We start from the raw sequence: 15326 nt of genomic DNA, 5'->3' as shown, positions 1-15326 counted from the left end.
AGTACTAAAACCTTCAGCTATTTTTCTCACCTTCTGCTCCTTTTCCAAGATAATGCTTTTCATGTAGAAGACTACATGAAAAGATGCACTGCAAGAATCAACTCTTTAACAGTTATCAGAAAAACAGGCTGTATAATCCCATCGTTAGTCACAGAAACCACCAAAGAAATTAGTGCCAAAAAAGAGGACAGAATCAAAGCATCTCTGTGGTATCGGCAGGGGAGGAGGGAGGGAGGGATCATGAATGGCCAGTTGTCTAAGACACACCTTAAAGGAAGGTGTTCCTTACTGCGTGACTGTGTACACAGACAAAAGGCAAGCAGGTCAAATCTTGCTTCCTTCTCCCAGCCCAATCTCTTCTGTTAACATTTCTGAAAGCTGATGTTGCTCACACTAATTGCTGGAAATCAGCAATACAATTTCTTTGATCTCTGTATCAATTTTAAGCCTCTGTATGAGAACAAATGGATATAACAGAATGCATCTTTAAAAAGTTACCTAAGACAAGAGCCGCAGTAGGGATTTCTCTGGACTTCATCCGACAATTCCATTCTGTTGTCTTCTCCTGGAACTCGGAATGAGACCGCCTCAAAAAACTCACGAGGTTATCAAATAACTGCTTATTCAAATCTTCCTCTATTTGCTGTAAAGAAGCAGAGAGTTTTTATTTATAGAAATGTGGAAACACCAGTATATCTTAATTTTCCTACCCTTTCCCTGCATTGGATTGAATCCTCAAAACTCCAGTGCAAAATCTGATGTAACACTAGTGGGTTTTTTGTTTGTTTGTTTTTAATTAAAAACATGCCAGTGTATTCACTATGTGAAAAACACAGACATTTCCCATCTTGGAACTTCTGGTCTAATGTCTCAACAATAACCTGTACAGCAAATGAGCTTAACTGTTACAACACCACAGGCTTTAAAGGAGACAAAAATACACAGGCAAAGCAGAAGTGACACAGAAGGAATAAATATAATGAATATAACGAATGTTTATAAAAACTTCTATTATTCCCTCCTAGGTTAAAAAAACTCCCATAAGTTCTCTTCTGAGAGATCCGTATGAGAACTAACAATCAGGTCCTTCAAATTTAATTCAAATTGAAGGGAAAAAAAAGAAATGATGAAACAAAGCATTACATAAAAAAATAAATAAATACTAAACCATGCAACTGCCTCATTTGCTTCACTGTCTTTTGCCCTTCAGGATGATCTTCATACCAGAATATACTGCAAGGTGAGAGATGGGCAGTGGGAAAAAAAAAAAACAACTTTTAAATGCAGATATATACTAGAAACATTTTGTGTTTCTTTTATTATGTATGTGCCTTTGAAAATCTGTCTCTAATCCACAATATCCCTTCTGCTAGAAGAGCCAAAAACATGCTCTGAAGTTTAGAATTATCAGGACATACTCTAGAAGGCTGATGAAAATTAAGCCCCTATTCCCAATAAAATCATGATTGAGATTTCTTAGGAACAAGAAGTGACACACCCCGCTGTGAACTTGATTTTAAAAGGAGCCACAAAGGTTGTCTCTGGCAGTATTGCTGAGGCAGCTACCAAAAGAGTTACGAACACATCTCCAGGATGTGGAATATGATGCCTCCTCAAAAACCTGAGCTCCGTTTCTATGACAGAGAAGAGTTCCTACTGCACACTTCATAAAGGACTGATAAACTGACAAAACACATGCAAAATAGTCTTCATCTTCTCACCCTCTACTTATTCAAAACTATTCTTCTGTCTTTTTGACGTTGATTGTCTGTCTCTGAGCTCACACCAGGTAAATTCTATGGCAACTGAGAAAAAACTGTAACATTTCAAAAAGTACAGTTTATGCCATCAGTTTATAACAGTATCATAAGAGCTTCTCCATTACCATTCATCCCATAACAATCATCAGAGCTTCTGCTTCAAAATCCATCAGGCCTTGAGCTTCTGATTATTACCATACAAGTTTTCACTAAGCCCATCTAATAAGATTCCGAGTCCTCACATTGCATAGTTCCACTTTCTACTATTCTTTTCACTGTGCGTTCGTGAAGATCGAATTCAGTTTGCCGTACCACTACACATTTGCTTAGCTTTCTTAAATCCATCAGTCTTTTGTGAAAATAACTTCATTATTTGCACTATTCTGGTAGTTTTCCACCAAGTATTTTAGGCTGCTCTGCATCTCAAGTGACCAACTCATTTACTTGCATGACACTACTCTGGAAACATTGAAAAAAAAGTTGAAAAATTGATCTGGCAATTCAATCCCTGTTACAACACTAACACCCAGCGAGGTTTTGCCACGTGTGCTCTGAAAACTATTATTTGCACCTTAGAGCTAAAATTACCATGTTACAGCCCTGCACTTGGGATTTGTGTTTCTAACCTGGATTCTGGTGTAACACCTAAAATTTGTGACCTTACAAGAAGAGAATGTTTCTGAAAGCCCTCAATGAGATATATCATAACAAGAATATTTGCATGACCACTGCTGAAAGCAGGGGTCAAGCCCGGGATATCCTGCAACAGCGGAACAAAGGAGGTCAAAAATTCACATTCAAAAAAAAAAAACAAAAAAACAAGGACAAGAGCATAATTCCTGTCGTATTTTTGCTAGCTTTTCATGTTGTGAGAAGCCTGAGAGGATGTCATCACCAAATGCCACCACTGCAGCACAGTTTGTGATAGACATACAAAGGCCGAGAGTGTTCCACAACAAAGTACTTAGAGGTCAAATCTACGTCAGCATTCAACACCTCAGACAGGTTTCAGAGAACTGAAAAAAGACCAACACAAGCACATAGCATGACACAAAAATGTCGGGTATCCTGGCAAACACTTCAGTGAACATCCTACCCTTAGTGCAGTACTACTTAGTGCCCTAGAATAAAAGTCCAAATCAGCAAGCCATACACTTCTCAGGTATTCTACCACAGATTGGGTTTGCTACACCAGGGCTTCCAAGTGCAAAATAAAATCCTGACTGGATAAAGCTCTCACCTACCTGGCCTGACCTCACAAAGTGATGCTGCTTTGAGAAGCACTTCAGAGACTTTGAAGGACTAGAAACTTTCTAAGATCCCTTCTAAGCTGAATTGTCACATCTAAGTAAAAACAATTATCACCTCCAAGTTTTCCAACAGCAGGACAAAAGGACAGAAATTCAAAATTCTGTAAGAAAACATAACAGATACCCCAGAAGCTTAGTGAAGAAAATTTGATGTATGGCATCAAAAATAACTACAGATAATCTGTTGTTGGGTAAAGCAAACTAAGGCAAGGCCGATGCCAATTTGTCAATGTAGAGATGAACTGTCTTCCACCCAGAGGAGAAAAAAAGAGACAAAAGTATTTGGTGAACTCCTAGCAGCATTCAAAAAAAGAAAAAAAAAAAAAAAAAAAAGCCACCAACAGCGAAATATTTAGGACAGGAAAGAATGATGATTTTCCAGATGGCAATGATTCTGTGCTTCTAAGTAGTTAAGGGAGGCTTTTACCATGATGGGTTGTGCTGGCTGCTCTTGGACAAATATTTGCAGAGCACTAGGAAAAAAAACACTTCATCAAGTTGAAAATCCTGCAGCCACTGTTGGCTATCTAGAAGCATAATTTCAAAAGCCTTGACAACACTGTGCCAAATTAAGAAGACAAGAAAAGGTTTTCCAGAAGTGACTACAGATGTCATTGCCCCTCTAGCCTCACTGTGTAACTGACAAGGCAGTTTCTGCCAGTGCTGGTGGCTAACCTGTCGGGCTGAAGCAGCTAGCAGGATGATACCAACTACACCTCCCAAAGCTTCTGTTCTCTGGGATCAGCACTGCGGTGTTGCACGCTGCTTTGCGCACCCTGGTTGTTGCGGTTTGAGAAGTGTGCTGACAAGTCCAAGAGAGCTGGATCATGGAACAGTAGAAACAGAATTAGAGGAATTTACGAGTTCAGCCCAAGGGTCCAGATCGTAAGCTCCATCCAGCTGGCTCCTACTGTATATCCCAAAACAAACTCGGGGAAAAAAAAATCTCATAATGTTTAATGCCCAATAGCAGGCAGAGGAATACGGAATACTTGCCCAGAATCCTTGACACCAAATAGAGGAGGAAATCCCTGCTGTACGGAAGCAATTATTCATGCTATAATACAAGCCAGCTGGCTACTCAGACACAACAACAGCATGCCATCCACCACACAACAATTAGGAGGCCACAGTTCAGTACGAAATTAACTCCTATCCCCACCAGACAAACCCACTGACACTGTGGGTACTAACTCAACAGACTGAGCTTGCAGCCTTATGTTTCACTATTTGACATCCATGCACTTGTATTCACATAAATCCAGTGAATCTTGGGCTGCTGTGAGTTCCGTAACACTGAGGTCAAAAGCAGCCTGAAGTCCTCAGAGGGCTGGCAGACACAGAATAGAATTGGAAATAGAGAAAATAAAAAGTATGCCAGGAATTAATAAGAAGGTCAATTAGCTAAAACAGCTTAGAAGAAGCAGCTTGACGCATCAAAAGCATGTCGTTCTGTGGTAAGAAGTAATGTGTAACTGATGGATTTTTTTATTTTTACTTTTTTACTTTTGTACACTAGAAAAGGATTTCAGTCTTGGTCAGTATTTCTGGCCCTTTTATTGCTTTAACAAATTGTTCTTTAAGTGTGTAAAAAGAGACCTCCAAAAACAAAGAAGCAAGCAGTGGTGTTGTAAATGCTTTAGTATAAGGTGCAAGACTCACCTCTGCTTCCAATTTCACGTGTTTCCATAATGACTGACAAGTAGCAAACCGTAACTCGCTATCCTCTGCATCACTGTTTCCTTCCCTGAAGTAGTCAGCTAGAAAGCAAAGGGAAACACAAATATTATTAGAACAAATCATTTTTTCTTGAGAAGAAAGCAAAGTACCCAACTGAATCAAGAAGATCTATAGATAAAGATATCTAGATAGATGTATCTGTTATATCTATCTATACAGGTATAAGGAGGATGACTTTTCTCTTAGCCAGTTAATTAACTGCTGGTATCTGGTAGAGTAAGTGACAGAATAAGCAGAATCTACTGCCCAACTATACAGGCTTCAGTCAAAGAGCTGGCTTCTACCTCAAGTCCCAGATGAGCTAAAGGCAAAATCAGGGGAAAAAAACAAACAAACAAACAAACAAACATTAGGTATATACATATATATAATATAATATATATTTTTCTTGCTTCAGAAAGTTTTGTGGGTCCTTCACTATTACGGTCTGATACAAATCACAAAGGCTTGCAAGAACACACGCATAAGAAATCCTTTCTGTCTTCCTGGAAAGATGCAGCAATACCAGCTTCCCAAACAAACAAAAAGGTATTCTGGGAAAGGACTGTTAGGTTACTTGAAACACAGATTTTTTTTAAAAAAAATACATAATCTTAACTACCATAACTATCACAGCAGAACTTTTATGCACAAACCAAACCTGTATTTCTGAATTATCTCTAAGCTGCCTCTCACTTCTACGTGAGCTGTTTACAAAGAAGAAAATGAAAAAAAAAAAAATCTGAGCCATAAAAGCCACAAATCCTTCAAAAATCAGCACCTTTTCAGTACCACAATGTCTTGGCACATTTTTGAATGCATCTGGCTTCGCAGGTGCTCCTCTAGCTGACAGATACGAGTACAGAAACTCTCTACCAGCTTCCCAACAAGGACAGCGATGAAAGTAAAGTAGCAGCCTGAACAGAACCTCTGAGTTACTTTTTTCTTGTTTTCCCTCCCACCTTCACACAGTCTACATTTCATAAAATAAAATGGCACAGCTTTGGAACTGTCCTGCTCCCAGCATACCCACACCTAACTCCCAGCTGGTGTAATGTTAGAGAAGCCTTAAAAGCTATCTGGAAGAACACAAAGGCTGAAGGTGAAGCAAACAGCCTATTGTTACCTGTTGCTTGCTACAAGGCAACATTAAATATTACATCTAAATTTTTCTAAAGACACCTCATTTGTATCCCTAAGAAAAATCACTTAAAGACATAACACACTTTGATGACACAGGCTTTGAGTTAAAGACCATCCAGCCACCACACTGTTATTATAATCAAAGAATAAAATTCTTTCTATACTACCAAACCTCAAAATGCATGTGCAAATGTGCACAGAAGGCCTTTGTGAGGTGCAAGAGTATATCAACCACACCTGAAACTTCACATTTGTCAGGTTTGGCCTTCCAAACTCAACATATGCACATCAAAGTCATGTTTATTTAGAACGCCATTTGAATCAACTGCTGTTAGCAGTCAGACTAGCTCCCTTCTGCTTCTCTTTTCAGAACAGCCCAGTCAAATTCATTTTTCTGTGACAAAGTACGTGCTAAGTGGAGCAACACATTTTTCCGACCATGATTTATAAATCCTGCAAAAACATACTGTTCAGTACAGGGTAAAATTCCAGTGTGGCTTAAGTGCACAGGTCTTGGTTGTTAGTTTATTTATCTTGCAATGACTTGAAATGACAGACTGGATTATATCTGCCTACCTCTCGTTCCCTGAGCCACAGATGTGCCAACTCTCACAGAAAAAAAAAATAATTTGAGATTAATTTTAAAGCAGGTGCTGTTTTAAGTCCCTCTGGTAATGAAGGAGCCTGTGATGATTTCCAAAGCTTTATTACTTTCCCCTCCACTTTTTTTATAATATATATTTTCAAACTGTCACACTTCTTGACAGCTCTGTCCCTGCCGAAAAAGTTTAACTTGGGAATACGAACAATTAGTTCCCTGACCAACTCTCACACAGCAACTATTTGAGCGGCCTTATTTATGGCTCCAATAAGAGCCTGTCCCATTTGGTCTTCCTCAAATGCCCCGAGACTTGTATACATGCCTTTCGGATTGGAGAAAAGAACGTAAATATAACAACAAAAGTTAGTGAACACAAGCCAAGAGGTGTTCACAAATGGCTTCTGCCAAAGTTGTTTGAGGAAAAGAAGAAAAACTACCCACACAGGGTAAGAATTATGAATGGGATATCATTTCTGACTCCCATAGCTTAGAAGTGGCTCATTCGGACTCTTCAGATAGATGGTTTGTCAGTTAACAATTTATGGCAGTATAGGAAAAAAAAAAAAAAAAAAAAAAAAAGCAAAGACAAATGCCAGCTATACATGCTTGATCGTTGGAGATGAAAAAACATTTATGCTAACCTACTACTTCTGAAGAAATGAGTTTTCGGAAATACTGACATCAAGGAGCAACTGAAATCCTCACACAGCTATGACAGAATTCAATCAGAACCAAAGCTTCCAGGATTAACCCTCCCAAAGCACAGCAACATACATCAAAATGCACTAACCTGTTTTTTGAGACACCTTTCTCTTCTTGGGACTTGGTTTAAAAACAAAGCAGCCCTGGAGAATAACAAGAAAAATATAAACTTCAAAACGAGCATCTATCTGACTGTGACTCCTAAGGCCATTTTATTCTCTTTAATCGCAGTGCTCCATCACCAATTTAACCAAATTGCCAGCGTCTTAAGGATACCATTAGTTGTGCTTTTATTGTCCTGTTTCATTCTAGAAAAGCAACGGAACCAGTATTCCAGCACAACTTCTATTACCCTTCCATTATGTTCTTCAATTCATCTATCAGCTAGAACAGCAGCGAGAGAGGAATCGTTGAACTCCTCATGTACCTTCATTCAATAGATTTAAAATTAAGAGGAAATGATTCCCTGGGGACACATCAATAGTTTCCTCAATACAGATTTAGTTAAAAGCAAAACAAAGCGAGAGACTAGGATGCACAGAAGAGGTGATCCAAAAGCCAGTGACACCCTGCAACTGCAGAGGACAAGAAGTCCATCCCAACTCAGAAAAGTAAAGATGGATAAAAGCAGAATGACAAATGCTTGGGAAAGGTTCAGATAAATAAAAACCCTGCCTACAGAAGTCCTCCAAATATAAGTCATCTCACAATTAGATCTGATCCATCACCAAGAAGGATGAAATCAACTGCAAGCATTAAGCTTTGAGTTCTGGGAGGCTTTTCATTTTTCTGTAGAAAACCTGAAGTTTCTCCCATCATCTTCCCAAATCAATACTCATCTTCTTTTTGTGATTTCCTTTATACCAGCAATCGTACACTGTCCCCAGCTCTCGCTGTAAGGTTCTCATGCCACAGCAAGAGTGAAGCAAAAACACAAATGTTCAAGGTATTTAAACAGACTGATTCAATCCAGTATTTCCCACAGAGATGCTCGCATAAACAAAGATTATTGAACTTAAACTGAGACAGTTCAGCCACCAGCGTAAGAATGATCTAATAAAAGTAAAACTCTAGAAAGATGTTCAATTTTGATTACAGACACTAGTTTTTTGGGTATCTTCGGACACATTATTTCCCTTCTGATTCAAATAAGGATCTAAAGTCAAACACTGATACCTATATTGTCCCCTTCTGAAAAACTGCCTTAGGAATTGGAGAAGTTCTTGGATACTTTTCATTTTAATAAGTATATTAAAAACCATTTAAAAATAGCTGGACAAAAGTTGTCCAGCTGTGTCGTCCATACCCTAAATGCTGTGGAACAATTCCACTACAAAAATATTTGATACAGGCTTATTTACGCTGCATTACACACAGTAAGTCAGCACAGTCATTCCTGAGAGGACAGCTGGAATTGGCCCAAATTACTCAGGGGATGATGAGGCCCTGGCACAGGCTGCCCAGAGGAGCTGTGGATGCCCCATCCCTGGAGGTGCTCAAGGCCAGGCTGGATGGGGCTTTGGGCAACCTGGGCTGGTGGGAGGTGTCCCTGCCCATGGCAGGGGGTGGGACTGGGTGGGCTTTGGGGTCCCTTCCAACCCAAAGCATTCTGTGATTCTATGAAAAGAATTGTATAAAGCGCATAGATATAAGAAGAAACGATGTTTAAGTCTAATGAAATATAAATATTATTTAATGGTTTTCATTCAATGTAGTAGAGATGAGCATGTAAAATGACCAAGTATTACATTTAAGACACAAGACACAACAGAAGTACCCTTCACTGCCCAAATCCTTAAAAGCAACATTTTTAAAAGGGAAACCCACCCGATCTGAATTCAATTTTAACTTTGTTTGGAAGCAGCTCCCTGCCCCCCTGAAAGCACGGCCACTTCCACACCGAAGGACGCAGACACACGCCTGGGTCCCGTGGAAAACAACACGAGGGGAAGGATTTTTCCTGAGGTAAAAAAAAAAAACTTCCCTGCGCGCTGCAGCCCGCGACACAGCCGAGCGCCACACCACACAGCGCGGTGCCCTCACACATTTCAACCGAGGCGCCCTGCCTCCTCGCTATCGCCCCTGGCCGTGAACCAAACGTTAAGCTTTCAAAAAATAATAAAAAAAATAATAATAAAAATCACATAAATTTAACGCTTAAACGACGGCAAACGCCACCCCCCCCCCCCGCCGCCTCACCTTGGAGACGGAGCCCGCGCTCATGTCGCCCCCACCCCCCCCGCTAACGGCTCCGTGAGGTAACGGCCGCGCGGCCCTGAGGGGACGGGGCCACGGCGCATGCGCAGTGCGGGGCCGCGCGGCGCTGACAGGGCGGGCCGAAAGACGGCGGGCGGGGGCAAGGGGCGGCGCTGACCTCCCGCCCCGCCGCCCGGTCATGGCAGCCTGCGCCTTCCGGAGGAGCATCGCCAGCCAGGTAACCCTCCACAACCCGCCCTCCGGTCACCGGGAGCGGGGCTGCCCCGAAAACGGAGCCGCCCGGTTTGAGCCCTCTAGCCGGACCCCCCCCCCCTCCGGCAGTTGGTAGGGCCGGTTGCCAAGGGGACCGGCGCGGGCTTCGTTGGCCCGCCCACCCCTAATGGCCGGGGGGGGGTGGGAGGGAGTCCGGTCATGGCGTGCAGGGGCTCGAGGATAAAAATAAATAACTAAATAAATAAAATAAACGTTATCCTGTGAAATAAAGGACCTGTACGCGATGTTTTGTCTTGTCTTTTATTTTTTTTCCTCTTCCTTTTATAAGGTTTCTTTACTATTCCCTGCGTTTGCGTTGCAAATTGGAAAAAAGCAAGCTTTTTTCAAGTACTAAATAATTATTTATTTCCTTCCCCTGAGAGGAAATTTACTTGAAAATCCCTCAAATCCCTCACAAGTATATAAGCAGGGAGCAGTACTTCTCCTGGGTCTTTTTCACTTAAGCCACTTTGTTCTTTATTTCGAATTTAGCTTTCCAAAGTTTTGGATCTGCCGCCAGAAAAACTAATAAAGTCCATATCTGCAGTTCCTGTCTCCAAAAAACGGTAGAGTTTGCACTTTATCTTACAATATCTTGTCATGTTATATTATTTTTGGTTGTGTTTGTTAGTGCAATGGCTTAACAGGGCTTCAGGGAAATAGAAATACAGAAAAGCAAACCGAAGCTAATATACCAGTCCAATTATAAGAAGATACCTAAATCTAATTAAACCACTCTGTTTTTTGAAGCAAGCTCAATACAAATATAATTGCTTCAAACATATAAATAATATGCACCACTTGAATGGTAAATGTTTCAGTATTAATAAATTAACTAAATATGAAACTGCTTAGAACTAATGTGAAGTTACAGATTTTTTCCCTGTCATGCTTAAGAGGTGTAGTATTTTTGTCAGATAAACTACTTTTATTCATAAGTATAACATTTTTTTTACTGTGAAATGGTTATTTTACCATATGTATTTTACAGTTGTATTAGAGCAAAGGTAATATTTAGCTTTCTACTGCGGCTTTCTAAATGTAGCTTACTTTTGGGTACCAGTGACTGGGTTATGCTTGCCAATTAGACTTGCCATATGCAGAGTGCAGAGTCAGCTTGGATTTGTCAAATCTCCACATCATTTCAACACTTTTTTCCCTGATTTTCATCTGTTCCTTTTTTTTTTTTTTTTTTTTTTTTTCCAGGCATGTTGCTGATTTCCAGCTTTCTGTTGCTTCTGTTCTAGAAAACCATTCTGGTGATTGCTTAGCACAAGATCTTCAGCTTCAAGCTCAGAAGCTAGCTGAGAAGGTATGCTAACATGTTAATTTCATGTATTTGACACAGTAATGAACTTACAGACTAGGGATGTAACAGGCATCGTAAAGTAAATGGTATTCTTTCTTCATATATCTCTTTGGATCAGAGGAGTGTAATGACTGCACCCATTGTCATTGTACACAGTCTTCACAGGTAATCAGAGGAGCAGTTTTAGTTAAGTTTCTTGTGAAATTGTGGTTTTAAAATAGTTTGAGAGTAAGTCATGTTTGTGAGTTAGGAAGCACTGCCTAAAAGCTCTGCTTTGGTCCGTAGTGTTGACCAAAACTAGAGGAAAAAATTGAGTACGTAGTGGCCTGAGAAATCAAAGATGGCAAACTCCAACACTAGAATCACAATGAAGAAACTTAACCTGTTGGTCAAACAGGCCAGTCTTCTCACTAACTGTTTGAAATTGAGGTTTCTTAGAACAGCAATGTTTTCATGGCCATTTCAGGCCATGGGAAATTGCAGTGGCTGAGTCATTAAGGCTAACTACTGTAATAAAAAAGAAGCAACAGGCAAAACAAGATATACATAAGTGACATGAATCTTGAAGAAACAAAAGGTACACGGAAGAGAAGAAAACTTCAGAGAAGTTGGTATGTATAAAGTTGAAAGAGGGACCAGAAAGGTGATGCTAGGTTTTGAGGGATCATTAGAGATGAAAAAAATCCTTCAAAATCTAAGAAGTTGCTACTGGTGCTGATGAAGAGGAGTATAAACTAAGAAGTAGTGACAATGTTAGCTGCAAAGAGGCAGTAGATCAAATAATAAAAGTGTAAAAAAGATGCTTCATCTGCCTCAGAAATAATAAGTTTGAGAGGGAATCAGTAGGGTTGCTATATGATCAGGAGTTTAAAAGGACAAATAAAAGAATTTGTTACTGAGAAGCTAAGCTATTTCCTCATTTCATACTTCACTGCTGAGATGTTGAAGAGAACCATACTTTGGACCCATTTTTGTAACACATGAATACATGTATTCTGTCTCAGGCAAAGGAAGAGCTGATGGTGCACAGATGTACAACCAAAAGTTCTGAAACTACTTTAAGATGATCTAGCATCATAGAATAATGTAAGTTGGAAAGGGCCTCAGGAAGTGATTTGTTCCAGTCTCCTTCTCAAAGCGGGTTATTGAGGGGTTTTGGATGAGTTTGCTCAAGACTTTTGAAATCCACTGTGGTTTTATAGGCCTCCAAGGATTTAACAGCCTCTGTGGGCATTCTGTTCCCATGACTGTAACATCATGGTAGCGATTCTTTTCCTGGTGTCTGGTCTGTCACTTTAAAAACAACTGCTGTTACCAGTGATGTGAAAGCTACAAATGTGTCTTTCTCTTTTATTGGTTCTGGCTCATTAAATAAATCTTGGCCACCGAGCCTCACATCTTTACACGGCAAAGCGGATGTAACAGTAGAAAAGAGCAAACCATCAATATAAGCTCAGAAATTGAATACACCACGCTGGTTAACCAAAGGAGGGGAAAAAAAAAAAAAGAAAAAAAAAACTTCTAATCTCTTAGAATCATTTTTGTTGGATATTGGATAAAGGCAATGCATTTATTATGATTTGTTTAGACTGATCATGTCATCCACAAAGGTAAGCAGTATAGAAATACAAATATGCAGAATATAACCATAATATCAAAAATTAGCAGTGAGACAGAAATGTAGGCAGTGATCAGTGTTTGTCATGATAAAAAAAAAAAAAAAAAAAGTTGATAGAGTACCTCGAGTTTCAATAGCATGCTCTTAGTCACTGAAGAGGAAATGGGTCACAATGTTTGAAATACAGATATTTAGGTTAGGCAGAAGAGACTGAAATAGTTCCCACTGACTAAAGTAGCCAAAATAATCAGGCAACATGATGCCAAATGGAACATAATATGCTAAGATACGCTGAGATTTGTCTGTCATTAAGATTCTAATTGTCTTGTTTCTGTTGGCTTTTGATTTTATTTGGGTGGCTGCTTCTTGCTTCATCTTTCAACTGTTAGTTCTTGGCTGAGAGGGAACTTTTTTTCTTTTTATGCCTTTATAGGATATTCTGATACAGCATTCTGATCCAAGCCGTAGGCATGGGGCGATCTGGTTACTAAAGAATGGTTAAGTACTTGGAAGAATTGATACAGCTATGGAGAGGACAAATAAGCTCTCATATTAAAGAGTTGAAAAAAACACTGAGATGGTAGTGACAGATGATGTAGAAAACACTTAGCAGAACAAACAGTATGGAGAAAGTGCAGTGGGAATTTCTGTTTTATATCTGCCCCATAACATGGGTGAAATGGGCCTTCAGTAAAACAAAGAGGAAGGAAATTCAGAGTCAATAAAAGAGATATTTCTTTCACATAGCTTATGAATAAACAATGGAATTTGTTGTTATTGGAGATTGTTAAGGTTAAAGAACTTACAGGCTAACAGTAATTACTCCTGTTTGAGGTAGGGTCTAACTACAAGACCTAGAATGGGGATAGAATTTCTTCTTCGTGCTGGTGTGCTTCAGTAGGAATGTGTAGCTTGCCTCTTTCAAAGACCAAGTTATAAGACAAACAAAAAGCAACAGAAGATAACTTGTTTGTTTTTGTTGTTTGAGAAAATGTCCTGCCTATGAAAGGAAGCTACTTTAGTGAAAACGAAGCCAAAACTCTCAACCTGTAAAGAGACTACAATCTGTGTAAAGAGGAGGTTGACATTAGAGGAGCTTATACATTCCTTACAGCTTCAGAATTTTCAAAACATGAGCCTTCTGAAAATTGTAAATGGAATCTTTAATATATAAACCTTTAACATCTTTAGTTTATATCACTGGCTGCTGCAAGGCATTGTAGTTCAAGTCAGGAACTTTGAGAAACAGCAGTCCAAAGCTTGTCTCAGATTTTCTTTAAGACATGGATCTTTTGTTTGTTGTTGTTGTTGTCACACACACTGTGTGAAGCCGTCAAATGCATCTCAGCCTTTGTGTGTACAAAGAGATCATCTGCTGCTTGTAGCCAAAATAAATTAACACAGCCTGGACACAAGCAAGGACTGAAGCAAAACAAGTGTGTGACATTTCAGTGAGTTGTGTTCAGAGCTAGTAAGCATGGATTAGAAATAATAAAATCATCCTTTTTTCAAATGGATGGATTAAATGATCTGTGATTGCTTCCAATCAGATAAAAATCATTTAATATTTATAGTGGATTAAATTAATATTTTGAGTGGATTGAATTAAAATTTTCTAATTTACCTGTTTTCATGGAGAGTTGCTGTTCTGTTTTGTTCTTATAGCTAAAATGTGATGCTGTAGTGAGTGAAATCAGCACCGGTCCAGGAACAGTGAACTTTACGATAAACAGGGAATTACTGGCAAAGGTGAGTACAATATTTCAGATGTGTTAAAGTTCCTCAATAAATTCCGCAATGTAAAACTCTAAAATACTTAACCATAGTCTTTGATACTTTCTATGCATATCTGCTTGTTTTTCATCAATTCTACTCAAGGATTCCTGATGCTGCTTTGTTAGGTAGGTCTAGAATTGGGAATGAGGCTCACAGAAGTCTATCCTCTTGAGGAAACAATGCATCTATCCTTCAGTTACAATCCCTCTCGTTTTCTTTCATGTTTCTGCTCTGAAAGGCAGACTTCACGTGTTCTTTGTGTTTCTGAAGTACACAACTCAAAATTTTGGTCTTGCATATAAATTCTTGTGTAAAATAAAGAAGAATGGTAGAAAGATACCTGAAATAAAAGTACCTGACTTCAAATCTACCATTATGTACTTTGTTGCCAAAAATTCTGCAACGTCCAATCTGACTGGAATGGAAAATCCTAATTTTGTTAAACCAGTAACTTAGTGAAAGGAAGATACCACTCGGTCCGTAGAAGTAGTGTTTTGATTGCACTCGGTCTGGATTATTTTCAAGAACTTGCATTAGGATGGGTGGCTGGCTGGTGCTGTTCGACTGGGGAGTGAATGAAAGCCCTGCTAAGCCAGCTGAACTAACCTGGGTTGCAAGCTACGTTGTGGTGGTGTTCAAGGCATTAATCTAAGCAGCTTTTGTGGAAATAACATTGTGGTCTTAGAAAATGAGCCACGTGTGATTTGGGCAGGAAATCAGATCTTACCTCATGCTGGTGAAGCTCTCTTCCTATCAGGGCTTCCAGTGAGCGAGTCACTTAGGCTTGTTATCATCTTCTCTTGAATGATAGGTCGCCTTGTGAGTTGCTAATGCCTAGGCATTCCTATCTGCTTTATGTATTGCCTGGAAACATCTCCTTAAATTCTCATTAACTAGCTGTAATCCATCATGATAGGAA

The 15326-nt window shown here is 39.5% G+C and overlaps 2 protein-coding genes across 3 annotated transcripts in view; one reads left to right on the top strand and one right to left on the bottom strand.

The window, feature by feature from the left end:
* Positions 1 to 9517, bottom strand: part of ORC3 (origin recognition complex subunit 3) — a 35232-nt gene extending 25715 nt beyond the window's left edge. For both annotated transcript variants that reach the window (XM_032185633.1, XM_032185635.1), the window contains exons 1-4: positions 9435 to 9517; positions 7324 to 7378; positions 4733 to 4830; positions 499 to 643 (exon numbers count right to left, since the gene is read on the bottom strand). In XM_032185633.1, the coding sequence (XP_032041524.1) occupies positions 499 to 643; positions 4733 to 4830; positions 7324 to 7378; positions 9435 to 9458 (322 nt within the window). In that variant the 5' untranslated portion in view covers positions 9459 to 9517. The remainder of the gene's footprint in view (positions 1 to 498; positions 644 to 4732; positions 4831 to 7323; positions 7379 to 9434) is intronic.
* A 93-nt stretch (positions 9518 to 9610) lies between these two features.
* The window catches only part of RARS2 (arginyl-tRNA synthetase 2, mitochondrial), a 40253-nt gene continuing 34537 nt past the window's right edge, over positions 9611 to 15326 (top strand). The window contains exons 1-4 of the mRNA XM_032184614.1: positions 9611 to 9669; positions 10197 to 10270; positions 10911 to 11016; positions 14297 to 14380. Of these exons, the coding sequence (XP_032040505.1) occupies positions 9631 to 9669; positions 10197 to 10270; positions 10911 to 11016; positions 14297 to 14380 (303 nt within the window). The 5' untranslated portion in view covers positions 9611 to 9630. The remainder of the gene's footprint in view (positions 9670 to 10196; positions 10271 to 10910; positions 11017 to 14296; positions 14381 to 15326) is intronic.

Source organism: Aythya fuligula, chromosome 3 (genome assembly GCF_009819795.1).
Source record: "Aythya fuligula isolate bAytFul2 chromosome 3, bAytFul2.pri, whole genome shotgun sequence".
NCBI lineage: Eukaryota > Metazoa > Chordata > Aves > Anseriformes > Anatidae > Aythya > Aythya fuligula.
Note: the sequence above shows the minus strand (reverse complement) of the source record. Positions and strands in the feature narration are given on the sequence as shown.